This window comes from Chlorocebus sabaeus, chromosome 7 (genome assembly GCF_047675955.1).
Source record: "Chlorocebus sabaeus isolate Y175 chromosome 7, mChlSab1.0.hap1, whole genome shotgun sequence".
Lineage (NCBI taxonomy): Eukaryota > Metazoa > Chordata > Mammalia > Primates > Cercopithecidae > Chlorocebus > Chlorocebus sabaeus.
Window position 1 is genome coordinate 116,103,496 of NC_132910.1, and position 26,584 is coordinate 116,130,079.

A 26,584-nucleotide genomic window follows, 5' to 3' on the forward strand; every position below is an offset into this window, starting at 1 on the left:
CCTATTTATATGAACTTGCACAAGTTATTTAACGTTTCTAAACTCTATTTTTCTTGTTCGTAGCATGTGGTAAGTATGTGGAAGATTAAAGCCAATAACTAGTACAGAGTCTGGTTTAAAGATATTAGCTATTAGTAAGGTTGCGAGGAATTATACTCTTTTAGAGGTAGATTAGTTCTTTCGTTGAAATGTTTAAAGTTTAAATTAGAACCTTTGGCATATAGTTCTTGAGGATTTAAATAAAAATGTTAGGACATATGAAATATTCATTCTTTCAACAAATATTTATTGACTCTCTTTTATAGATTAGGGTCTTGTGATAGGTCGCCTTCCATCGGGAAAAGAAAACAACACAAGTAAAGAAACAACATCATTTTGTGATGATGCAATGAAGGAAATAAACAGGAAGATATGATAAATAGTACCTGGAGTGCCTACTTCACAAGAAAGCCTGAGAGAGTCCAGAGGTACTCAAGGAGAGGGAGAAGTAGCCAGGAGACAGATCTGGTAGGATTGTGAAAGCCATGGTAAGAAGTTGCGAATGTATTCCAAGTACGTTGGGAAGCTGTTGGAAACTTTTAAGCAGGGAAGTGGTACAATCTGATTTACATTTTGAAAATGGCTTGCTGTGTGAGTAACAAACTCTAAGTGGGCAGATGTAGAGGCAGGGAGACCAGTTAGGAAGTGTGAAATGGTCCACGTGAGAGAAGTTAGCTGATGGCTTAGTTTAGGGTAGTGGCCGAGGCAGTGGTGAGGGGTGGGTAGATTCCATGTATAACGTGAAGATAGAATTGATAGAGACTGCTGATGTGGGGTGTGAGAAAGGGAAAGATCAAGACTGCAAATGAATTTCATTTAACAAATATTGAGGCTATTTCTGAGATAAGAAAGACTGGGAGGAAAACAGGGTGGGTTTTGTTTGTTTGTTTGTTTGTTTTGGCAGGGGGAGGAGAGAGGGTCACAAGTTTGGAAATCATCCAAGAAGATATGATTATTGATTATAATAAAAGATTGGTGTACTGCTGTGCACGTCTGTGTCATTTTCAGAGCTACCATTATGGATTCCTGAGCAACTTAATGCATACCGTAAATAAAGAGGCTGACCTGCATCTTGTGGCTAAAGAACAAATCAATCATCCTTTGTGACATTTGTCTGAAAAGAGGGTATCCTGTGATTTTCATTTAGGCGACTTCACCCCCAAAGGGTATTTAAGAGAAAACGCACGTTTAGCATTTTCTGATCATTATATTACTGTAGAGTATCACATAACGTTTTGTAAGTAGACCATTGGGAGTAACATCTTTTTAATTCAATTTTTTTGTATCTTGTTTTTAAATAGCAGAGTATACCATTAAAGTTAAATCTGATGAACACCACCACCACATTTTAGACTTGTTAAAGGCATATCACACTTTATATGTCCTTGGTAAGGATGCAAGAATATTAATTTCTAGCTGGGCACAGTGGCTCGTATCTGTAATCCCAGCACTTTGAGAGGCCAAGGCAGGTAGATTGCTTGAGCCCAGGAGTTACAGAGAAGCCTGGGAAATATGGCAAAACCCCATCTCTACAAAAAACACAAAGGTTAGCCAGGTGTGGTGGCATGTACCTGTAGCCCCAACTGCAAGGGAGGCTGAGGTGGGAGGATTGCTTGAGTCTGGGAGGTCAAGGCTGCAGTAAACCGTGATGGCACCACTGCACTCCAGCCTGGGCAACAGAGTGAGATCCGTCTGTAGGAAAAAAAAAAAAAAAAAAAGGAAAGAAAAGAAAAATAATTTCTTTTTAGATAGACAGGAGGAGAACATAGAAATTTAATTAGTTCTTGGCTCCTTTAGGTTTATAGTATGTTGTTCTAAAATAGAATTGGCTCAGCTCCAAAAACTTAAATAGAAGGTAATCCTAAAGTGTATTTTTGAGCCAGTAATAATATATACTTTGACCCAGCATTTGCTTGCTTTGAAATGTATTCTTTACGAATTTGACTGGCTTATCTGTCAATGTAGATAATAAAATGAGGTCATTGTGAGGATCAAGTCAGAAATGCAGATGAAACACTTTGTAAACACTAAAGTACTTTGTAACATTTATTATTATTATTATTATACTATTGTGTATCTTTAGTGAGATGCAGAGATGTCTCAGTTTGATTTAGGACTAATCATAAGAAAGGTAAATTTCCCACACTTACCACACTGAAATACGTGAAGTGAATAAAGTTCCTAAGACCCCTGAATAAATAGATATTAGTGATGTCATTTTTCAACTGCTTTACTTTTGCTTTCTCTATCCATTTTACTTTTTTACTTCTTCCTCCTTTTCTTCTCCCATTGCCTCTCCCTCTCCCTGTCCCTCTCCTTCACTCTTTGTGTCTCCCTCTTCCCTGTCCTCTCCTTTTCTCCCAGTCCTCATTCTTCTTTTACACAAACACCATATAGATTCTCAGCTAAACTCTATTATTCACTTGACCGCAGGTTTCCCTCTGAAAGAGGTGATCTATTAAGTCACTCACAACAGAGCAAATTTAGCCTCAAGACATAGGCTGAGCCACCAATAGAACTTGGCTGAGCAGCTACCACTCAATACCTCTTGCGCCCTCGTCTAGCTAGGATGTTGGATTCTGCCCTCTCCCAGGTTACGGATTCAGGATGTGTGTTGCTGCAGTAAACCACGCAACCAAGTGGAGAGCAAACCATGCTGCCTTTTTCATTGACAAGACTCCAGATATGAGTTACTTTTCCACAAAAGGGGCAATACAAATATTGTGGTTGGGGTGTAGGAGAATCCTGATTTAACTTCAAGGACTTTGATGAATCTACACTGAGGTGCACAATAGCAATAATCATGTAAAACTAAGTCATTGTTACTGGTGAATATTCTTTGATCATACAGTTAATAAATGTGCTGTTTCACTTACTTTTAAATGATTTTGTGGCAAATGATGTTGATGTGACTGAACACTCGCTCACCCACAGGCATCTGCTTTAAGATGTCATTTCGTCAGTGAGGTGAATTTGTTGCATCCACAGAGTTTTGAAATTAAGGGTGCGGTTCTGGGAATGAGTAAGAGGTTTGTTTTTCTCTCTGTGTGCATGAATCATTGATTAACCTCAGTGATCTCGTTAGCACCGTGGTCAGTCCATCCAGAACCAAAGAAACTACCAAAATGTTGGTCAAGGGAAGAGACAATATAATACATATGCACAACTACTACATGTGTTTACATACAGTTATTATGTTGTGGCTTAGCAGGGGAGTGAACAGCTTTTATTAAATAAGATACAGTTTCACCCTGACATCACGTATGTTATATAAAACAAAAAGGCTTCCTGGTTTGGACCCTTCAGATTAAAAAAGGTATTAAGAAATGTTATGAATTGAAAAGTAACATACGAGATAAGGCATGGCTATGGTTGATAATGAAATATGCCGGTACTTTTTGTACACCTGAATGATGTTTAATATTCCTGAGCAAGTTTATCTACATTATAAAGTTATTGTGCATTCTGTTGGTCAGCTTCCAGCAGCTGAAGGGAAAATCAATCGTTCTTTGAGTTGTTTACTGATGGAAGTTGGCTGCTTGATTTTTATTTCAGTAATTTGATTTCCAAAGGTAAGAATATAGTAGAAATTCTACTTTTCTCTTCTGGATATTACATTTGTAGTGTGGTAGACTTACACTTACATTACGGACAAAGTAATAATGTAGACAGAAATAGGAATTACACTGAATAATTACACAGATAGAATGAGAAAATTGGTAAATGACGTATGTTACATGCAAGCGACTTGGTAAATGTGGTTGATGAGTGAAAAGGAAACTGTAGTTATTGCATCACACTTAGGAAGGGACCCTGGGGGAGAGCATGGGAGCGTAAGTGCTTGCTGAGTAAGGAGACCATTCACAACAATGGGAGAAGTCTGAGTGCCATAACTAGAAGAAAGTTGGTAGTGAATATTCTAATTCAGTCATTCATTTGCAAACATACTGAGCACCTATGACTGTGATTCTCACTTTGGAGGTGTAAACAGTAGCAAGAAAGGCTGGTCTCTGTCTAAGTAGAAGACACAGAACTCTGAATCCTGGGAGCTATAAACATGGGAGGAGAGGTGATAAATGAAACTATGAGGGTGGATGAGGTCACCCTCCACATGCGAAGAGGGAGCAAAACAATGGGCCAAGTGTGGAGCCCTGAGGAAATCCAGGAGGGTCATAAAGTTCCTACTAGCAAGTTGTACAGACACCAAAGCCAAGGGAAAAGAAGGTTTCAAGGAAGGAAGAAGCATTTAATACTGCACTGAGTATTAAATGCAGCAGAGTGCTCCAGTAAAATTAGAATTGAAAAGCATTCAATAGGTGGCCCTTTAGGAAATCACTTGGTAACACGGCATAGTGGATCAAGGCACTCAGGTTTGGGGAGGTCTATCAGGAGAACCCACTCCTGATGTTTAACATGGGCTCTTTTCTATTTCCTAAGTGTCTCGGCTGGGTTGAGAAATAAAGGGAAAGAACACGAGAGAGAAATTTAAAGCTGGGTGTTCGGGGGAGACATCACATGTCAGCAAGATCAGTGATGTTCCCTGAGTCGTAAAACCAGCAAGTTTTTATTAGTGATTTTCAAAAGGGGAGGGAGTGCAGGAATAGGGTGTGGGTCACAGAGAACACATTCTTCACAAGGTAATAAAATATCACAAAGCAAATGGAGGCAGGGCGAGATCAAAGGACCACCAGATGAGGTGAAATTAAAATTGCTAACGAAGTTTCGGGCACGCACTGTCATTGGTAACAGCTTATCAGGAAACAGGGTTTGAGAGCAGGTAACCTGTCTGACCACAATTTATTAGGTGGGAATTTTCCTTGTCCTAATAAGCCTGGGAGTGCTAAAGGAGACCGGGGCTTATTTCATCCCTTCGGCTTTGACCTAAAAGATGGCACACGCTCCAAAGGGGCCGTTTATAGGCCTACCTTCAGGGCACATTCTCTTTCTCAGGGATGTTCCTTGCTGAGAAAAAGAATTCAGCGATATTTCTCCTATTTGCTTATGAAAGAGAAGAAATATAGCTCTGTTCTGTCCAGCTCACCAGCGGCCAGTTCGAAGTTATCTCCCTTGTTCCCTGAACATTGTTGTTATCCTGTTCTTTTTTAAGAAGCCCAGATTTCATATTGTTCAAACACACATGCTCTACAAACAATTTGTGCAGTTGATACAATCACAGGGTCCTGAAGCGACATTCATCCTCCTCAGTTTACGAAGAAGATGACGGGATTAAGAGATTAAAGTAAAGACAGGCATAGGAAATCACAAGGGTATTGACTGGGGAAGTGATAAGTGTCCATGAAATCTTCACAATTTATGTTCAGAGATTACAGTGAAGACAGGTGTGGTGTAAGAAATTATAAAAGTATTAATTTGGGGAACTAATAAATGTCCATGAAATCTTCACAATTTATGTTCTTCTGCCGCTGCTTCAGCTGGTCCCTCTGTTTGGGGTCCCTGACTTCCCGCAACAGGGGTCAGACTGCCCAGGTTCAAAACAGGCATCTGTTGCTTCCTACCTCTGTGACTACAGCAGTTATTTACGTCATCATAAGAAACCAGCTGGGCTCCCGGGAAACGGATCCTGAGATGGAGTTTACTATGCAGGAGGTTTACTAGGGAGGGCTCATGAGATCAACACCAGTGGAAAGGAAGGGAAGGAAGCAGGATTGGGCAGAAGGAGAAGTTGAGCTGCAAGGCAGTCTAAGGAAAGGCCTCAGTTGAACCCACTGGGTGCTCTGAGGCTGGGTTGACCCTTGAGAGTTGCTCTGAGCATGGGTGAGGAAGTTCGGCCTTTATACCGCTGCATGTAATGTACATATACTGTAAAATGAACAACTGCTGGATGTGGGCTAACTGGGAAGGTGGTGTAGTATAGTCTTGGACTCTTCTCAGCTAAGGCCATCCCGCAAAGAGGCAGACAGCTGAGGCCCTCTGATGACAGCACATCCATTTTCTGAAGCAATAGCCCTTAATTCCTGAAGGAAGACCCGGAAAATCACTTTCTAATGTGCACATGTGGATTTATTAAGATAGTATGCATAGAGTGCTTAGTGTAATACCTCACACGCAGTAAATAATCAGTGAATATGAAGTTTTATTACATGACTGGAACCCACAGAGTAGAAGTTGAATAAAGAGTGAATGAGACCTGAGAAAGTTGAGGTGTTTGGCTCCTGAGAAAAGTGGACTCAAGTGAGGATTTCACTTTTTTATAAAGGGTAGGAGAGATTCGTCTAATGAGAAAGTTCAAGGAGAAAGAGGACCTGAAAGTATAGGAGAGAGGAAGACTTTCTGATGGAGAAGAAGATGATAGAAACAGAGTCTTGGGGATAGAGTTGGCCTGGGGAGGAAGAAAGCCAGCTTAGGAGGTAAGGATGGTGTAGATACAAGTGTGGGTTCGACTGAGGCCTTTCCTGAGACTGCATGGCAGCTGAACTTCTCCCTCTGCCCAATCCTGCTTCCTTCCCTTCCTTTCCACTGGGCGTGACCTCATGGGCACTCCCTAGTAAACCTCTAGCATGGAAACCTCCATTTCAGAATCTGTTTCCCTGGAGCCCACCCAGTTCCTCATGAAGATGTAAATAACTTTGCTGTAGTCACAGAGCTAGGAAGCAACAGATGCAAGTTTTGAACCTGGGCAGCTTGAGCTCCAAGCCTGAGTGCTCTGATACATTATGTCGTGTTACTCAGTGATTTCCTTTGGAGGGGTGTTGTGGTTGCAGAAATTTGAAATAATAGCTTGAGAGATAAAATGAGGTTGTGAAAGAAGCAGGAGGAAATATAAAAAGGAAGATTGCCTAGGCCTCTGTAATCAAATTCTTTGAGGAAGAAGATCATGGCTTTGTTTTGATCCACTGAGAGATGACATGACAGAATCTTAGATAGTGCAGTTAAGGTGAATAGTGGATAATGTGATTTTGGCAGCAAGATTAGAAATGAGATTAACCAGTGATGGAGAGGAGTAATCTCAAGGGGAAGATGTTATCATAGTCCAGGCAAGAAACAACCAGAGGCTGCACCAAGGAATAACTGTGAAGATAAAGCAAAAGCAATGATTATAAAAGATGGGACTATAACAAGAGCAAGATTTGTCAGGTGTTCAATAGAGTCGTCACTAGCCACATGTTGTTACTGAGCACTTGAAATATGGCTAGTCTCTCTGCGATGTGCTGTGATGTAAATTACACAATGAATTTTCAAGACAGTATGAAAAGACCTCATTCATATATTTTATACTGATTATAAGTAGAAATGATAATAATTGGAATATGTTGAATGAAACAACATTACTAAAATTAATTTCACCTGCTCCTTTTAATTTTTTTAACATGGCTACTATTTAATATAAAATGTAAAATTACATATGTGGTTCATATTGTATTTTTGTTGGGCAGTGCTGCTGGGAGGTTGCTGATACTGGGGTGGTCACTGGAATACAGAGAAATTGGTACAGGGTAGAGTTGTAGAAAAACAATGCCGGGTGTGGTGGCACATGCCTGTGGTCACAGCAGTAGCTGATGCAAGAGGATTGCGTGAGACCAGCAGTTCAAGGCTAGCAATTTAAGGCCAGCCTGTGCAACATAGCGGAACCCCCTTGCTCAAACCAGTACAAAAGGTGGCAGACGCCTGTAGTCCCAGCTACTCGGGAGGCTGAGGCAGGAGAATGGCGTGAACCCGAGAGATGGAGCTTGCAGTGAGCCAGGATGGCGCCACTGCACTCCAGCCTGGGTGACAGAGTGAGACTCTGTCTCAAAAAAAAAAAAAAAAAAAAAAAATTAATAATAATAATTCTAAAAAGCACCAATAAGCCCTTCAGACCACATTTGAATTGGTAATTAAATATTCAGGTGGTCACAACTTGTAGATGGAGTACTGTCCCGCTGATTCAAGTGGCATGTTCAGAAAGTCACTTGCATTACCTGTTTGGTCTGGTACATATCTACCCTCTTGACTGATGCGACTGGAACATATAGTGGGTTGATTAATGGGAAAAAAATCAGTTAAAGAAGATAATTGTTTTTTAAAAATGAAGTATACAAGAACAATTTTGATTATTTTAACTTAAAACATAAGTAATACTGGTTCATCTGTTTACTGTTGGATATAAGATCAAGGCCTTTTCTATGCATATGGGACCATTGACTTGAAGTTTCTTTCATTTTTTTGGAAAATATCACATTCATAATTCATCTTCTATCATTTCCAGTTTTACTTTCTCAAAAGAGGAGTGATAAGTTTTTGAACAAATCTAAGGGCAGAATTTTTAGAGATTTTTGTTTTCCTTAGTCTACTACAGTGTTCTCATCCATAGCTGATTCCGTTTTTAAACTTCAAGTGTTTCCAAAGCATTCAACTTTTTTCTACTCTCATACTTACCAATGTACCTAATTTTTAATTAATTGCACAAGCACGAGTAAAAGTGGCATAAATATTTGGTGACATACCTGCCTGACTCACCCTATGCGTAGAATCCAGCGGTGACAGAATCGTGATCCCCGCTGGAGCACTGGCCAGAAATGGTCAGGGGACCTAGACATCCATCCATATGCTTCAGAATGTTGGTAGGAGCTGCTTCAGTGTAGGCTGGCTACGAGAATTCCTTAGGTGCTTAACAGGGAGGGGCAGGCATTTGTGTTTGGAGTTCAGAAAGTAGATGAAAGAATTCTGAAACAGCAAGACCTGGACAGGACACTGCTGTGGCCGGTAAGAGGCCGTGTAATTGGAGAGTCTGCCCCAGCAAGGGGTGAAGGGGCACAGAAGGTTTCCATTTAGTGAGCACTTCTCCTGTGTTAGGTGCTGTGCCTACCCATTGACAGGCATTATTTTTTGAATAAACATTTAATGGAATGCGCGCAGCATAGCCTCCTGTTCAGATGAAGTCATTGAGTAATCTTCCAAAACAAGTAGATCTGGTATTAAAAAACTCTGGTCAAAAATAAAAACAAAAATAAAAAATGCTGTTCTGTCAAACTCTTGAACCATTGTTCCTGCAACCTTGTGTCCATGAGAATCACCATTAGAAGTGTGCATGTTTGGGGCAATGCAACCACTTACTCCAATGCAGATTTCCAAGTCCCCATTCCCTGCAAAATGGATCAAATTGATCTGGAATATGATCATGCTCTCCAGGTGATCCTAATGCAGACAGTTCATGAAAATGGAGTGACGACACAATACTACCTTTACAAGGCGCTACAGAGGAGGGCCAGCTAGAGAAGAAGGGAGGGGCGATGAGTGAGTAATGAAGACTAGAGATGGATATACAGTGGTCTGCTGAAGCCATCTCATACCACTTGCAAGAGCCAAATGTTAAGATTAAAGGAATTTCGTGCATCACTTTTTGAACAGAGCTATTATTTAAAAAATAATATAAATGATATAAACTTGAAATTGAATTGATTATGTTAAAAACAAATGTAATAAACACACAAACTTATCACTTCTATGTTGCCATATTTATCTTCTATATTCTTTTTTCTTCCAAGGGTAGAGACTCAGTAAAATTAATAATTTTTACTATTTCATCAAGAACAATGTTAAGTGAAACTCTTTTTTATGTTTAAAAAAACTTTATTTTTAGGGTGGTATAGCCATGGAGAAAACAGTAACTGCTGATGCAAGTTAATGCTCTGCTTTGATTTGTGCTATGGGACAAATAGCTTTATAGTCAAAGAGGCTGGTGACAGCCTAGTATTATCATTAAAATAATTTTAATTAATTAACTAATGTATAAGCACTTAACATGAGATCTACTGTTTTTCTTTTCCTTTTCTTTTTATTTTTTTTTGAGACGGAGTCTCACACTGTTGCCCAGGCTGGAGGGCAGTGGCACGATCTCAGCTCACTGCAACCTCTGCCTCCTAGGTTCAAGTGATTTTCCTGCCTCAGCCTCCTGAGTAGCTGGGACTACAGGTGCCCGCCACTACGACTGGCTAATTTTTATTTTTTTATTTTTTAGTAGAGACAGAGTTTCACCACGTTGGTCAGGCTGGTCTTGATCTCCTGACCTCAAATGATCCACCCGCCTTGGCCTCCCAAAGTGTTGGGATTGTAGGCGTGAGCCACCACACCTGGCTGGGACCTACTCTTTTAAAATTTTAAGTGCATAGTACAGTTTTGTTAACCACAAGCACAATGTTGGGCAGTGTTGAACAGTAGATCTCTAGAGCTTACTCATCTTGCATAATTGAAACTTTATGCCATTGAATAGTAACTCCAGGTTTCCTCCTTGTTCCAGCCACTGGCAAACATCCTCCTCTCTGTTCCTATGAGTTTGTTTATTTTAGATATCTCATAGAAGTGTAATCATGCAGTGTATGATCCTCTAGGATCATTCATGTCATGTATTGCAAAATTTTATTTTTTAAAGGCTGAATACGTGCTATTGTATGCATGTACCACATTTGCTTTATCCATTCATCTGTCCATGGACGTGGGAGGTTGTTTCCATATCTTGATTATTGTGAATAATGCTGCAATGAATATAAGAGTGCTTGCATCTCTTTAGGATTCTGCTTTCAATTCTTTTGGATATATACCCGGAAGTGAGATAACTGTATCATATGTTAATTCCATGTTTATGTTTTTTGAGGAACTACCATACTATTTTCCTTAGCAGCTGTATCATCTCACATTCCCACGAGAGTGTACAAGGATTCCAATTTCTCCACATCTTTGCCAACATTGTAATCTTTTTTTTACAGTAGCCATCATAACAGATATGAGATGATAACTCATCATGGTTGATTTGCATTTCTCTGATGATTAATGATGTTAAGATTTTTTAATATACCCGATGGCGATTTGCATGTCGTCTTGGAAGAAATGTCCATTCTATTCCTTTACCCATTTTAAATCAGATTCTTTGTTTTTTTTGCTATTGATTTGTATGAGTTCCTTATATATTTTAGATATGAATATTTTATCAGACATATGATTTGCAAATATTTTCTTCCATTCTGTAGGTTGCCACTTCACTCTGTTGATTATATCTTTTGCTGCGCAGAAGCTTCTTAGTTTGATGTAGTCCCACTTCTCTAATTTAGCTTTTTTGCTGGTGCTTTTGTTGTCATATCCGAGAAATCATTGCCTGGACCAATAGCATGAAGATTTCCCCCTATGTTTCTTTCTAGGAATATTATAGTTTACAACACAATTCATTCTGTGTTGATTTTTGTGTATAGTGTAAGACAAGGGTCCAATTTCATTCTTTTGCATGTAGATATCCAGTTTTCCCAGCATTATTTGTTGAAGAGACTATCTCTTCTCCATAGTGTATTCTTGGCATTCTTGTTGATTAGTTGACTTTATATACCTGGGTTTATTTCTGGGATCTCTACCTGTTGATGTATGTGTGTGTGTTAATGACAGTATTATATTGCATTAATTACTGCAGCTTTATAATGTATTTTAAAATTAGGAAGTATGAATATTCCAGCTTTGTTCTTCTTGCTCAAGATGACTTTGGTTACTTGAGGTGTTTTGTGGTTCCATATGAATTTTAGAAATTTTTTCTATTTCTACAAAAATGCCATTGAGATTTTGATAGAGATTACATGGACTTTGTACATTGTTTTTGGTAGTGTAGACATTTAAAAAATATTGTCTTGCCATCTATGAACACAGGATATCTCTGCATTTGTTTGTGTCTTCTTTAGTTTCACTGTGCAAGTTTTTCATCTTCTTGGTTGACTTTATTCCTAAGTATTTTATTCTTATTTTTATTCCCAAAATGGGGCTGTTTTCTTAATTTCCTTTTTGGGTAGTCCATTGTTAGTATATAGAAATGCAACTGATTTTTTTTGTATGCTGATTTTTGTATTCTGCAATTTTACTATGTTTGTTTATGGTTCAAAACACTTTCCTTGTGAGTCTTTAGAATTTTCTACATGTAAGATAATGTCATCTGCACACAGAGACAATTTTATTTCTTGCCTTCCAATTTAGATGGCTTTTATTTCTCTCACTTACCTAATTGCTCTGGCTAAGACTTCCAGTACTATATTGAATACAAGTGGTGAGAGTAGGTATCCTTTCCTTCTTCCTGATTTTTGAAGAAAACTTTTCAGTTTTTCACCATTGAATATTATGTTAGCTGCGAGCTTTTCATATGTGGCCTTTATTAATGTTGAGGTAAATTCCTTCTATATCTAGTTTGTCAGAAGTTTTTTTTTTTTTTTTTTTTTTTTTATTATGGAATGGTGCTGAATTTTGTCAAAGCTTTTTATTGCCTTTATTGAGATGAGAATTTTTCCAATTACTGACCTGTAGTTTTCCTTTTTTGCAGTGTTTTTTGTCTGGCTTTGGTATCAAGGTATTGCTGGCCTTATAGAATAAATTTTGAATTATCTCTTTTATTAATTATTTTGAATAGTTTAAGAAAGATTGATGTTAATTATTCTTTAAATATTTGGTAGAATTCACTGGTGAAGCTCTTTACTTTTCGTTGTTGAAAGGTTTTAAATTATTGATCCTCATTTTGTCTGTTTCAATGTAGAGACGTTTTTCATTATTGAACCTTATTTTTATTTGTCTGTTTAGACATTTTGTCTCTTCTTGATTAAGTCTTGGTAGGTTGTATGTTTTTAAGAATTTATCCATTTCTTCTAGGTTATCCAATTTGTTGACATATTGTTGTTCATAATAGTCTCACGATTTTCTATTTCTGTGGCATTTTAATATCACTGCTTCCATTTATGATTTTATTTGAGTATTTTCTCATTTTCTTAGTTATTTTAGTTAAAGATTTGTCGATTTTGTTTTTCTTAGAAATTCAGTATTGTTGATTTTTTTTCTATATTCTATTTTATTTATATTTGCTGTAAACTTTATTACTTGTTACGCTAGCTTTGAACTTAGTTTGTTATTCTTTCTCTGGCTTCTTGAAAGGTAATGTTAGGTTGTTTATTTGAGCCCTTTTTTTTTTCTTTTTTACCATATATGTTCATTACTATACACTTCTCTCTTAGTACTGCTTCTGCTGCATCCCATAAATTTTTGTATATTGTGTATTCACTTGTGTTGAAATATCTTTTTTTTTTTTTTTTTGGGACAGAGTTTTGCTCTTGTGCCTAGGCGGGAGTGCAATGGCATGATCTCGGTTCACTGCAACCTCCGCCTCCTAGGTTCAAGTGCTTCTCCTGCCTCAGACTCCCAAATAATTGGGATTACAGGCATGCACCACCACGCCCGGCTAATTTTGTATTTTTAGTAGAGACGGGGTTTCACCATGTTGGTCAGGCTGGTCTTGAACTCCTTACCTCAGGTGGTCCACTCACCTTGGCCTTGCAAAGTGCTGAGATTACAGGCATGAGCCACCATGCCCGGCCCTTGAAATATCTTTTAATTTGTCTTTTGATTTCTTCTTCGACCCAATGGTTATTTAAATGTGTGATGTTTAACTTCCACATATTTGTGAATCTTCCAGTTTTCCTTTTGTTTTTGATTTCTAGTTTCATTTCATTGTGATCAGAAAAGATATTTGGTATGATATCAATCTTACATTTGTTGAGACTTATTTTATAGCCTAACATGAGATTGCATGTGAATTTGAGACTGTTCTGTGTGCACTTGAGAGGAATGTATTTTGCTGCTATTGAGTGGAATGTTATGTATATGTCTTCTAGGTCCATTTGGTCTATAGTGTTGTTCAAGTCTTATGTTTCCTTATTGATTTTCTGTCTGAATGTTCTATCAATTATTGAAAGTAGGGTAGGAAATCTCCTATTTTATTGTGTTATTCTCTATTTTTCCTGCAAGCCTGTCAATGTTTGCTTTACATATTTTGGTGCTCTAATGTTGGGAGCATATGCATTTTTGATTGTTCCATCTTCTTGATGATTTGTCCCTTTCATCATTAAATAATGGGGACCTTCTATGACAGTTTCTGACTTAAATTCTATTTTATTTGATATGATTATAGTTATCCTTGATCTCTTTTGGTTATCTTTTGCATGGAATATCTTTTTCCCTCTCTTTACTTTTAGCCTATGTGTGTCTTTGATTCTAAAGAATGCCTCCTGCTTACGGCATATAGTTATTGGTTTTTTTTTTTGTTTGTTTCTTTGTTTTTTAAAAATCCATTCAGCTATTCTACGAACTTTTATTGGAGCATTTAATCCATTTACATTTACATTATCAATAGGTAAGGATTAACTATTGGTATTTTGTTGTTTTCTGTTTTGTAGTTCTTTTGTATCTCTTTTCCTCTCTTGCTGTTTTCCTTTTTTTTTGACTGATTTTTTGTGGTGATATGCTTTGATTCCCTTATCTTTTCTTTTGCATGTATGTATTTATTTCTTTTTCTTTATCTATTGTATATATTTTCTGTATGGTTTCCATGTCTCTTTCTCTCTCTCTTCTCCTTGTGGACACTTATAATCAATATATTTGTTCACTTGGTGGTGTTTGATAATTCCCTTAGACTCTCTTCACTCTTTTTGACTTTTTTTTCTTTTTGCTTCTCTTACTAGATAATCTCAAATGACCTGTCTTGGAGTTGACTAATTCTTCTGTTTGATCAAATCTGCTGTTAAATCCTTATGATGAATTTCTTATTTCAGTTATTGCATTCTTTCACTCCAGAATTTCTATTTGGTTCTTCTTTATCTTTTCTATTTCTTCATAATATTCTTGTTTATTTAACGTATTATTTTCCTCATTTTGTTTAGTTGTCTATCTGGGTTCTCTTGTAATTTGCTGAGCTACTTTAAGATGATTATTTTGAATTCTTTGTCAGACAATTCATAGATCTCCATTTTCTTAAGGGCCAGTTATTGGATATTTATTTTGTTCTTTTGATTGTGTTTTATTTTCCTGATTTTTTGTGTTACTTGTAGCTTTGCATTGATGTCTTTACAGGTGACATCCATGTCTTAATGACATGTTCTCCAGTCTTAATGAGCTGGCTTTGATTGGGCAAGATAGCCCAGGTAGAATTTCTGGGTCTTGTTCCTAGGTCCTGACACAGGTGTTCAGTCTTTTTCTTTTCTTTTTTTTTTTTCCTTTTTTTTTTTTCTTTTCCTTTCTTTTCTTTTCAGCACTAGCAATCTCTTACTTTCTCTGGTTCCCATGTCAGTCTCGTCTGTGCTCCATACGAGATGAGATAGAAACTAGCTCTTCAGGGAGCTCACTGAAAGGCTCAGGACATTAGAGTCATGATCCACTCCTCCTTCTTTCCTGAAGGAGAGGCCTCAGTTCTATGCCTTCTACAGGTCTCAGAGCCTTGCCAGCCATGGAAAGGTGCCCATTCTCCTAGCTTTCCCAGGCATCTGTACTATGCTATATCTTTAAGCACTCTGTAGGAGGCACAACAGAAGCCAGCCCCTTGGGGGTGTACTGAAAGGCCAGAAATGTTGGATGCTCACTCTATTCTCTATCCCCTGCCCTCCCCACACCAGGAAAGGATTGTAATCTCTCTGGGGCTGAGTTGTACTAGCAGGTAAAGTGAAATAGCTTTTCTTATCCGTTTCAGTGTGGCTGACCATTATGTTTTTGTTTGTCTGGGGTACTGAAATTTCTTAACTTAATCCTGAACTTCTTATAAAGCTAATTTGTTACTTATATCACTGTTAAATCTGTGTTTCTGTTGGGGAATGAGGGCTGGAACTTCCTATTCTGCTATCTTGCTGACGTCACCCTATCCTTGATGTTCTTGAGGTTATTTATGTCTATTGTATCTGTATGGGGGAGATGTATGTATTAGTGGTGGGTGGTTCTGGCTCAGAGTCTCTAATGCGGCTGTAATAAACCTCAGAGATGTCAGATGTCAGAGATGGAGTCCTCTTGAGGCTCAGGTGGGGTTGAGATCTGCCCATGCCCACCCACATGGTTGTTGACAGACCTCAGTTCTTAACTGACTGCTAGACTGAGGATGCCAGTTTCTCTTCGACTGTTTGCCAGATGCCTCAGTTCCTCGCTATATGAGCCTCTCCACAATATGGCAGACAACTTCCCCAAGACAAGTGATGGAGTGATGGGGGACTGAGGGGAGGAAAGGAGGGAGAGAGAGAGGGAGAGGGGTTGGTGGGGAGAGAGCACACACAGAAGCATGAGAGAGCAGTTAAGATGGGAGCTGCAGTCTTTTTAATAAGCTAATTTTAGAAGATCATTTCATTACTTTTACTATGTTATGTTCATGAGAAAACCACTAAGTCCTGCCTACACTCAGATGGAAGAAATTAAGTTTCAGCACTTGCAAAGGAGGAGTATAAAGAATTATCCCATCACAACACTATATGATATCATGCTACTGCATACTTCTTCCTAACACTGTATTCAGTGATGCAACTTTGGTAGTTTGAAATCAGTCATGGTGGGAATATTTGAACCACGGAAATCAGTAAACATTCTAAATCAGACTTTTCCCTCCAGACAGCTGACATTTACCAGCACACAACAGGATGAATATAGAGCTATATGTTCACAGAATTTTTATGAATTAGATGAATTTTAGGAAGGGCTTTGAAAGAAGGAAATAAAATATTATTCATACAGAAAAAGATAGTTTCTTAATTTAAAGATAATAGAGGTGAAGCAAGATGTGGAGGGAGACTTTGGGAGTTTAAATATGCTCTTATGGATGCCTATAATGACATGAAGAAAAAGCAGCTCTTTCTTTCTCTTTTTGTTTCTTGTGTGTGCATGTGTGCACACGATTTGAAATGGAGATTGCATACTAAATTTAACTATGTGTACACAAACACATTAAAGACTTGGCATACAATATTTTTTTTAAATCCAGTAATCGGGATGGGTATATAATCTTTTGCATAATTGCCTATGAAGCCACAAACAAGTAATGCATGTGCCAGTAAAGTTGGTACAGCTGCCCTATACCTAAAATAGCTCAGAAATTCAAAGACCAAATTTTAGTTCATTTGAACTGATGCCCTGGTGTATGTGGCATGATCAATAATATGAGAGGAGTGCTACCATTTATCAAATGAGCAGGAATTTACTTCAAAAAGAAAATTTTCCAGAATCATAGCATTTTAGGTCTGAAAGAGACAGTAGGAAATCTACAGTATATTATTTCTCAAAATGTCTTTGTCAATCAAACATCAAAATCAGAAATGACTGGTCTTCTTTTTAAAACCTAGAAGCTTGTTAGTACCTGAAACCCACCCCAGACCTGATGAATTGGTGGGGCTTAATAATTTGCACATTCTATAAGCTCTCTACATGATTCTGTTGCAAGCAAACGTTAGAGAGTGAATAATCCAAACCTTTTATTTTATATATTAGGGAAACAAACAACTAAGCTGTAAAAGACCCCCACCCCCAACAAGTGAGACCACATAGTAGGCATGATTTTACACATTAAAACTTTTTTTCCTCCGAAATAAAATTTTTTTATCCAGCAATCAGGGTGGATATATAATCTCTTGTATAATTGCCTATGAAGCCACAAACAAGTAATACATATGCCAGTAAAGTTGGTACAGTTGACCTACACCTAAAATAGCCCAGAAATTCAGACCAAGTTTTCATTCCAAAATTTTTTATTTTGTAGAAAATAGAAAGCATATCCTTTGTTCAAAGAGACAGCAAAGGAACAACACAGGACTTCAATGAAAAACATGTTGTTTATGTGTATAGTTACTAGTCAGTACGCCCCACCTAGCCACAAATTAGTGTGGTTACTCTAAATTGCTAACATGAAAATCTTAACCTCCTACTTCTGAAGTTATTTGGTTTTAGCTACTCAATTTTTTTTTTCTAGGCTTCCAAGGTTGCTGTTTTGGGCATGATTTTAGAAGTATAATTATAAGTTTGATTTCAAACTTTTGGACCATGTAATCAAACACCGGCTGGTCATAGTGGAAGATATACAATTTTTAGCTCTGCCTACATTGACAAAAAAAAAAAAAGTGGCTGGATCCACATCAATTGAACTTGAGTGCCATGTGTTTACAGTGACAGCTTTTCCCCAAAAACACCAAAAAAAAAAAAAAAAAAAAAAGAGAAAAGAAAAAAAGAGAAGATCCATAGGCGTGTTTGAAGCCAGCCCCTCCAGCAGCACCTCACCAACCATGCCTGGGCTTTTACTTATCCAATAAAATGACTTAAATATCTAACTCTTTTTCCTGGTAAATTTTTTATTATGTGCAACGCACTGTTAAACAGGTGAAGAATGAACAAGTTTAGAAAAACAAACAAAAAGCCTAACATGAAAAATTATCCGCATGGTGTCCACTTTTCCTGCTTGGTTGCAATACCCAATGGATTATTTATTTATTTAGATTTGTGCTGTCCCTGATTCCAAACAGCAGCCTCTTTAGAGTAACATCTGCTCCAGACATTGCTCCAGGAATATAAATCCCGACTAAGGGGTGGGTATTTAAAACTGTAAATGATTTTTTATTTTTACAATAGCTTTGCAAAAGGAATGGAGGTGTCATCATCAGAGTTTTCTTAACAGGATTTAATCTTAATGCCAAACTAAATCCTTTGTCTAAAGCATCAGCAGAGTTGTATTTTATTTTCCCCATAGTATTACAGAGGAGGGCTGGTGCAGGCACAGCCACATGACATTGCCTTATCTGTTTTGTCTGTTTGTTTTCTGGAAGAATCTAGGAACGTGCATAAATGCAATTAAGGACAGTTATCTACAAATTGGAAGAAAGCATTTCTATTCTCTTAAATCTCTGAATCAAAGCACTTAATGTTCTGATTTCCAGCAAGACCTTTCAAGAAATGAAAACCCAACCCTTGGGTTTGTGATTGGACTCTTGATACAGTTATGAAAGATGCATCAGGAGATCGCAAGTGGCTGCCAATACTTCCTTTTGTTCTGGAATATTCTCTAATTCTTGGTGCATCAAGATGGAAACTGGAAGGCTTGGAATAGATGTCCCTTTAAAAGGCTCCAGTAACAATACAAGAATATTTTTTCCATACGCAGTGACGTGGGTGGGTCATGGGTGTCTCAATGACAGTAACGTTCCCCAACCCCAGACCTTAGCTGTCATTTCACCTGCGTCGTCCCGGACGCCATTTGGCTGTTGACGTGGTTCCGAGCCAATAAATAACGCCAGCAGCCCTCCCAAATCCACGCCAGCCCGTCTCGCTCTCCGCCGGCCCCCTCCTCGCAGTGGTTTCTCCTGCAGCTCCCCTGGGCTCCGCGGCCAGTAGTGCAGCCCGCGGAGCCGCGGCTTCGCCCCTCTCCTCTGGGTGGCCCCAGTGCGCGGGCTGACACTCATTCAACCCGGGAAGGTGAGGCGAGTGGAGGCTGGTGAGGAACTTGCCGCCGCCCCCAGCAGCGCCGGCCGGCTAAGCCCAGGTCCGGGCAGACAAAAGAGGCCGCCCGCGTAGGAAGGCACGGCCGGCGGCGGCGGAGCGCAGCGATGGCCGGGCGAGGGGGCCGCGCGCTGCTGGCTCTGTGCGGGGCACTGGCTGCCTGCGGGTGGCTCCTGGGCGCCGAAGCCCAGGAGCCCGGGGCTCCCGCGGCCGGCATGAGGCGGCGCCGGCGGCTGCAGCAGGAGGACGGCATCTCCTTCGAGTACCACCGCTACCCCGAGCTGCGCGAGGCACTCGTGTCCGTGTGGCTGCAGTGCACGGCCATCAGCAGGATTTACACGGTGGGGCGCAGCTTCGAGGGCCGGGAGCTCCTGGTCATCGAGCTATCCGACAACCCTGGCGTCCATGAGCCTGGTAAGGGTGCTGCCCCCTGACAGCCTTGGGGGCATCCCGGAGGGCGGGCGACAGAGGGTGGGACTGCTGGTGGTGGGGGAAGGAGGGAGGGATGGGCCCGGGGGGGCTTCTTGGTAAAAGGTAGCTAAGGTGGAAGGTGGGAAGTGGAGGGAGGGTTGGAAATGGAGAAGAACCCGACTTAGAGTGCCAGGGGCCCAATTTCTGCTTTTCCGTCCCATCCGCTCAACCCCAAGCCCATCTTCCCAGACCTTAGCCCACCCTCTAGTGAGTATAGGCTTTGGGAGGCTGGGGTGGCGGGGGTGGGGGGTAGCAATACGGAAAAAACAAATCCTGACGCACGCAACCCCAGCGGTTGTTCTCACTTTGCTGTGTGAGAAAACCAAAGGAATGATTGCGAGTCCCCAGCAAGGAGGGGTGGTCTTCCGTGCTGACATGAGTAGAAAGATAAGGTGCAGAAGGCAGTGATTTAGAGGCAAGGAGAACGAGTCGTTTATCATTTTTTCTCTAATTTCCAGAGGACCAGTTTATTGGCTCTGTGTACCCATCTCTACCTGTGTGTGCATAAGTATTAGGTAGACTCGCTGCTGTGGATGATCGGGGAATCTTAGGGATATTGCCAGTCTGGAGTGGTGGTGTATGCAGACACGTCGGCCCCCCTCCTCCTACCAGGGTGAAAAGTGGTTTCTGACTGACGTTCAGATTTTGAAACTGCACAAGGCCTTTCCAAGGGAAAAGGAGTATTCTATTTTCTATGCTGTAACCATTTGAGATGAATAGTTTGTGATGGGGTCTTTATTCCAACTGATGTTCCCAAATAACCATCTGTATTCATCTTTCCTAGGAGTATGTTAAAGCACATTTTGATTTATGTTAATTGTGATGCATTTAGTATTAATAAAGAGGTATTTAAAAATGTTGTTGGGACTTTTTTTCATTATGTTTCTGCTTAGGAAATAATTTGGGCCTGGTCTTCTGATAATCAAGGTATGGCTAAAGTAATCTGTGCTAATGATATCAGCATGGGATGCTTAGTTTTTGTTTAATGACAAAGCAAGCAAGAAAAGTAGGCTAAAAATTCTCATTGAAGGGCCAGAGTAGTTTTATAATGATACATAAGAACCAAACTGAGAAAGGATTAAAATAGGCGATCAATAGACATTTTGATCTTCAAATGTATAGTAGATAGGTTGATCAAGAATAAATCTTCAGGAAATATTTCTTACCTTCAAATAATATAAGAAAAAAAGGTTTGTGTCAGTTTGCTGTCAAAATTCTAAGATCAGATCCTAGAAAACATTTAATATTAACTACTCTATCTGGCAGGATTCAGCATGTAGGATTGGACATTTTGAAACTTAGTTTCATACTGTTATCTGAAGATAGGGAAAAATTTTAAATGTGATAACTGATTTTCAGCTAAATCCAATAACCAAAGCCAAGACATCCTAGGCACAGTTAAAGCTAATGTAAGTATTTGTGACTCTCCTGCTGCCTTCTTAATGAAAACCCTTTGTTACTCTATTTTGTAGATTGATCCCAGAGTTTTCTGCATTGTTACTTCAGAGAGATTATATGAAAGCTAATGTTTAACTTTTTGTTGTTTCAAATTTGGAAATAAAATTTTAAAGTGGTATTACTCTTAGAATGCGATATGCTTTAGAAAATGAAAACAATGATTCCTTTGCTTAAGTATCTGGAATATATAGTTCATCAAGGTTTGCAAATCCTTCTTTTAGATTGCAAGCTTTGTGAAGTGGGGACCCTGACTCCAGAACCCAGCTCATGTTTGGCACACAGCGGGCTTGTATCTACATTATGAAATAATCTACATTATGGAAAAATACTGAATATGCAGTATGGAAAAAATGAATCCATCAATAGCTGCATAACACAGTGAATTAAAATAAAATGTTTTATTCCTCATACATACAAAATACATTGATTGAATTCCTCTCACAGAGACAAACTTGGAAGTGTTGTACAATATGTACTTTACAATTCCTTTTTAAATGAAGGAGACTCTAAGTCTACGGTATTACTAATAGAATACAAAATGTCTATGTCCCTTGTATTTTTAAAAGTAGAAATAAACTGTTATAAACCAACGCTAACAAAACTACAAGGGTGATATCCCCCTCCATCACCTTTTATGAGGGTCATATAGATTAGAAATCTTCAGGAAACTAGTAAATGTAGAGATCTGATCAGTGTACAAGTTTGATGGTGCTTGTGTGAATTAACTTCAGGTAAATGTGGATAAAGGAAAATGTTCACCATTTTTAGATGGCCTTTCAGTTTCTTTTAGATTAAACTATTTTAAGAAGTAAAAAGGAATATTATACTTATTCTGAGGTACAAGTAGGTTCATTCGGTGTTCTTTTTTTTTTTTGAGCACCTGTGTACTCAAGGTGGACCAGGCCTCTATGAGTTGTGCCTCTGCACAGCCCATAGAAGATAACACAGAAGATAGTCCCTTGCCCTGAGGGGAATAGAGAATTGGAAGGTTGAAGAACAGCATAAAGGTATGTGAGGCTGCAAGATTGGCTTTAGGAGGACTGGAGAAAAAGACAGTAGGGTCAACAGGTCAGGGAAACTGGATTATTGAAGAATGGATGACAAAAGACAGGAACTGTACAGTTTATTGACATTGACAAATTCCAAAATAGCTGGTATAGATATCTGTCTTCACTAGGACCCCTGCTTTTGAAAAAGGGCCAACTGCCTTAACTATTTTCACCTTTTAAGAACCTTATTTTTTGGTTTGAAATAACATTTCTGATTCAGCTTTAGGAAATAATATTGAATTTAACAAATGTGTTTACTTGACTGAAATTTTGAGGTGAAGTGGCTCACGTTCGTTTTATTTTCCAGCAAGAGAGGTGTCAGATTTGTTGATAAGTTTTCTTAATCTAGATTCTTTTTCTGAACATTAAAAAAAAAATAGTGGATTTCTAAGGATTTAGTTGTCGTAACAGAAGAACTCCAACAAAATAAAACATAACAGAAGAACTCCAACGAAATAAAACACAATACCCACATAAAGCCCTTTCTTGTGGTGGAATCGGCAAGCTAGACGTTTACTTAGTTAGACTAGCAGTTTTTGGACAGAAATGTTTGTTGATACAATTAGCTCTCTTCCTGAGCAGAAAGAAGTGATCTTTATACATGCTTAGTACAGGACATGGGGTGTAGTTGAGCTTATCTTCTGAAAATGGCTCTCTTTGCAAGATGTTCCACATTTGAATTCATCAAATGGCAAAGCAAATTGCATTTTGAATTGGTCATCGAGGAATAGCCAAACCTATTCTGTGATGACATCTTAGGAACCAGCTTGATTGCTGACCAGGTGAATGTTGGATCTCAGTCATCATTTTGTATCACTTCCGAGGTCTGCAAGAATCTGTTGAAAGAGGTTGGCGAGTAGCAGCCGATTTCAATGAGCAGAATCGGGCCAAATGGTCCTGTCATTGGTCTCATCTCCTCAGACATTGTTAAGTCTGGACCCCAGATGGATTTCCTCTACACTGGGAGTTAGTGTTTGTGGCCCATTTGGAACTGGGATGAAGAATGAGCTTAGACTAGGCTAGGGGCTGATTCTAAGTGCTCAGATATGTCCCCATTAGATATCATACCTGCTAGGCATGGTCATTTTCCCATTTTTTCTTTCGTTTTACTTATATTTTATAATTTTTTCTTATTTCCGTGCTTAAGGACTCATGTATTCAAACCCAAACATATGCTTTCCCAGGCATATATATCCATCATCGAAATACAGTACTCATAAAAGAAACCTTTGTTAACTTAAGTCTAAGTAATGGATTCTGTGTTCCCAGACCACTCCACCCAGAGTTAAACATGAGTTAAGATTAATTTGCTTAAAACACTATTTCTTTTACATGTAGTTCAAGATTGCTTTTGGGAAGTAAATCTGATTTATATCTAAAAGGCTATCTCAAAAACATTCTTTAGAGCAGGATTTTCTTTCTCAAAGGCTGGAATGATTATTTTGGACGTATTCCTCTCTGAATCTGTTAAAATTTAAAGTGTATAAATGCCAGTATGCATCTGCCAAATATTGTGATGGAACGTTTAATGCTGGCAAAGTTTCCACACAACTTGAAAAAGAGAAGTGGGGGTTTTTATGATTTGTCTGGCCTCTCTTTATAGCAGATTAGTATGTATTAGTGGCAAATGATTACAACTAAATAACACCTTAAAATTCGTGAAGATACATGTTAGATCCTAGAGAAGAATCTAGACCTACCACACATGGTCAAGAGTTATTTTTAGATCTGAGTGAGTCAACACAGCTTTTGCCAGAAGTGATGTTCTTGATTGACTTGTGATTGGTTAATGGAAGAGAAGGCAAGTTGGGCTTGCCCCTACATGATAGCCTTGGCTCAGACAAAAGAGGCAGCTTTCTATGACAACGGATTTGAGAGGTGGCAGATGACTCATTTGCTAGTAACTCCCTTACCGGCTTGCCATAAGGGTGAAATCCTATTTCTAAATGTTAAGAAATACGAAATAGCTCTTGTAAGGGGTGACACATTAACCCAGCTTTTCTCAAAGTGTATTTCATAGAACATATATTCAGCATGGTTGGATAGGTATTATGTAAACAAAGATAAGCAGGTTTGTTTATTGAAAGACTTAACAGAGCTCTTAATAGGCTAATGTATGTTTCAAATCTCCAAGGTAGATGCGTACTATATAAGATTTCCCAGCCTTTTACCATGGGATTTCCTTCTCTCCTGCTTCTTCTTTTTTTTTTTTTTTTTTGGTAAAAAAAGGAGGTCTGGTATGGTGGCTCACACCTGGTTGAGGTGGGAGGAATGCTTAAGGCTAGGAGTTCGAGTTCTGCCTAGGCAACATCATGAGATCCTGTCTCCACAAAAAAAATAGAATTAGCTGGGCATGGTGGCATTTGCCTGTAGTCCCAGCTACTTGGGAGCCTTGGGAGGGTGACTGAGCCCAGGAGTTTGAGGTTACAGTTAGCCATGATCATACCACTGCACTCCAGCCTGGGCGACAGAACGAGACCCTATCTCAGAAACAAAATAACAACAACGACAACAACAACAACGACAACAACAACGACGACAACAACAACGACAGCAACAATAAAAAAGGCAGCCTATCTTGGAACTAGTGTTACACTAGCATGAGAAACACAGCATTAGCCCATTATCATTCTTTATCATAGTGTTAAAGATTCATTTGTCACATGAGACTGGATGTAGAACAGAGAAAAAAATGATTCATTTGGCAATTCTTCAGCAGAGGGCCTCATACAGGGAGCTCTTCAGGGGTAGGGAACATATGTTTTCCATTTTTTTCCTCCATAAACAGCTAGTATAGTGGTTTATGTAGAGTAGGCTTTTAAGTTATGCTTAGAATCAGAGCATGATTCTGAGGCAATGAGGCAGAGGAGAAATAATTTTGTTTGTTTGCTTTTTTCTCTCCCTGTCTTATGGAGCTGAAAAGGACAAATCATTTTGATGAAAATGATTAAAGTTACACAAATACCTCACAATTCTTTTATTGTTAAATAGCTTCATGCTTTTAACTTTTGTTCACCTCTTTTCCTTGTGTATGAAATGGGAATAGGTTAAGAACTCAGAACTCACAGGATCGCTGTGAGGCCAAAGTAGTGTAGTATATAGAAACACATTTCATGGAGCTGCTTACATCTAGTTATGAAGAAGAAACGCTAATTTGTAAATATTCTTTTTTTACTTTCAGTTGGTCTGGAAACTGTGCTCCATCCTCTTTACAGTCATTTAGAGTAGGCACTCTTGGCTGCGTTGCCATGTGAGATCTGCCTCCACCAATCCTGCCGCATGCTTTCCTGTTAGGATGCTGTTGCACAGGCCTAGTTGATAGCCCTGAAGGACTTTTTCCCTCTTCTCACGGTTTTTTGTGTACAAATGTTTGCTTTTTTTTTTTTGAGATGGAGTCTTGCTGTGTCACCCAGGCTGGAGTGAAGTGGCACGATCATGGCTCATTGCAGCCTTCAACTTTAGGGCTCAAGGTGTGTCCCTTCTCACCCTCCTGAATAGCTGAGACTACAGGTGTGAGCCACTACACCCTGCCTGTTTGCCTTTTATCAATTTTAAAATGTGGGACATTCTTGCTTTTCTTCAGTTTGACATGATGATGAACGATAAGCAAGCTTGAATCAAGCAAGCGTCACTCAATAGGAACAAAGTGTGCGACAGTATTTGAGTGTGTCTTTAAGGTTGTTTCTTTAGGTAGCCAAATAAATCTAGGGCAATATCAACATTTTCATTGGCAATCTGACTTATTTTCCTAAAGAATTTATGATGAAACTGCTCAGGTCCTGACTAACTTAGTCTTTTACAGTCTCAGCAGAAGCAAAAGCTCTTTGAAACCTCCTTTCTCCCGGCTCCCTAACTCTCTTGCCCCTACTGGGGCTCTTTCTTTATGCTTCTATTTTTCTTTGGAGAGCTGTCATGTAAAGAATTACAGTGTGGACTTTGATGTCAGGGGACTTGAGCTCAAATCCCGAGGCTTCTTATTTTTAGCTGAGTGTCCCTGGGCAAGTACATTAACTTCTCTCTACCTCCCAAATTCATCACCTATGAAACGACAATAACGTCATGATTAAATGAGTTGGTAAATATAAAGTTCTTAATTCAATATGTGGCAACAATTATTATTACCTCATTATGGCATTTTCCATTGTTGGTCTACATGGGATAAATATATAGACAAAATACAATCCCGGACTACAAGAAGCTCCTATAGCTCCTGTAGCTTCTTGTGCTCTGGGATTGTATTTTGTTTATATATACATATTTTAATCCCAAGTGTCTAGTATTACGCTTGGGACATAGTGGCCACTCAGTGAATATTTTTGAATAAATGA

At 39.0% G+C, this 26,584-nt stretch overlaps 1 protein-coding gene across 1 annotated transcript in view; it reads left to right on the forward strand.

Moving 5' to 3' along the window:
* Positions 1 to 19,112: 19,112 nt before the first annotated feature.
* CPE (carboxypeptidase E) overlaps positions 19,113 to 26,584 on the forward strand; it is a 122,274-nt gene continuing 114,802 nt past the window's right edge. Inside the window, exon 1 of the mRNA XM_008000209.3 lies at positions 19,113 to 19,692. Coding sequence (XP_007998400.1) covers positions 19,386 to 19,692 — 307 coding nt within the window. The 5' untranslated portion in view covers positions 19,113 to 19,385. The remainder of the gene's footprint in view (positions 19,693 to 26,584) is intronic.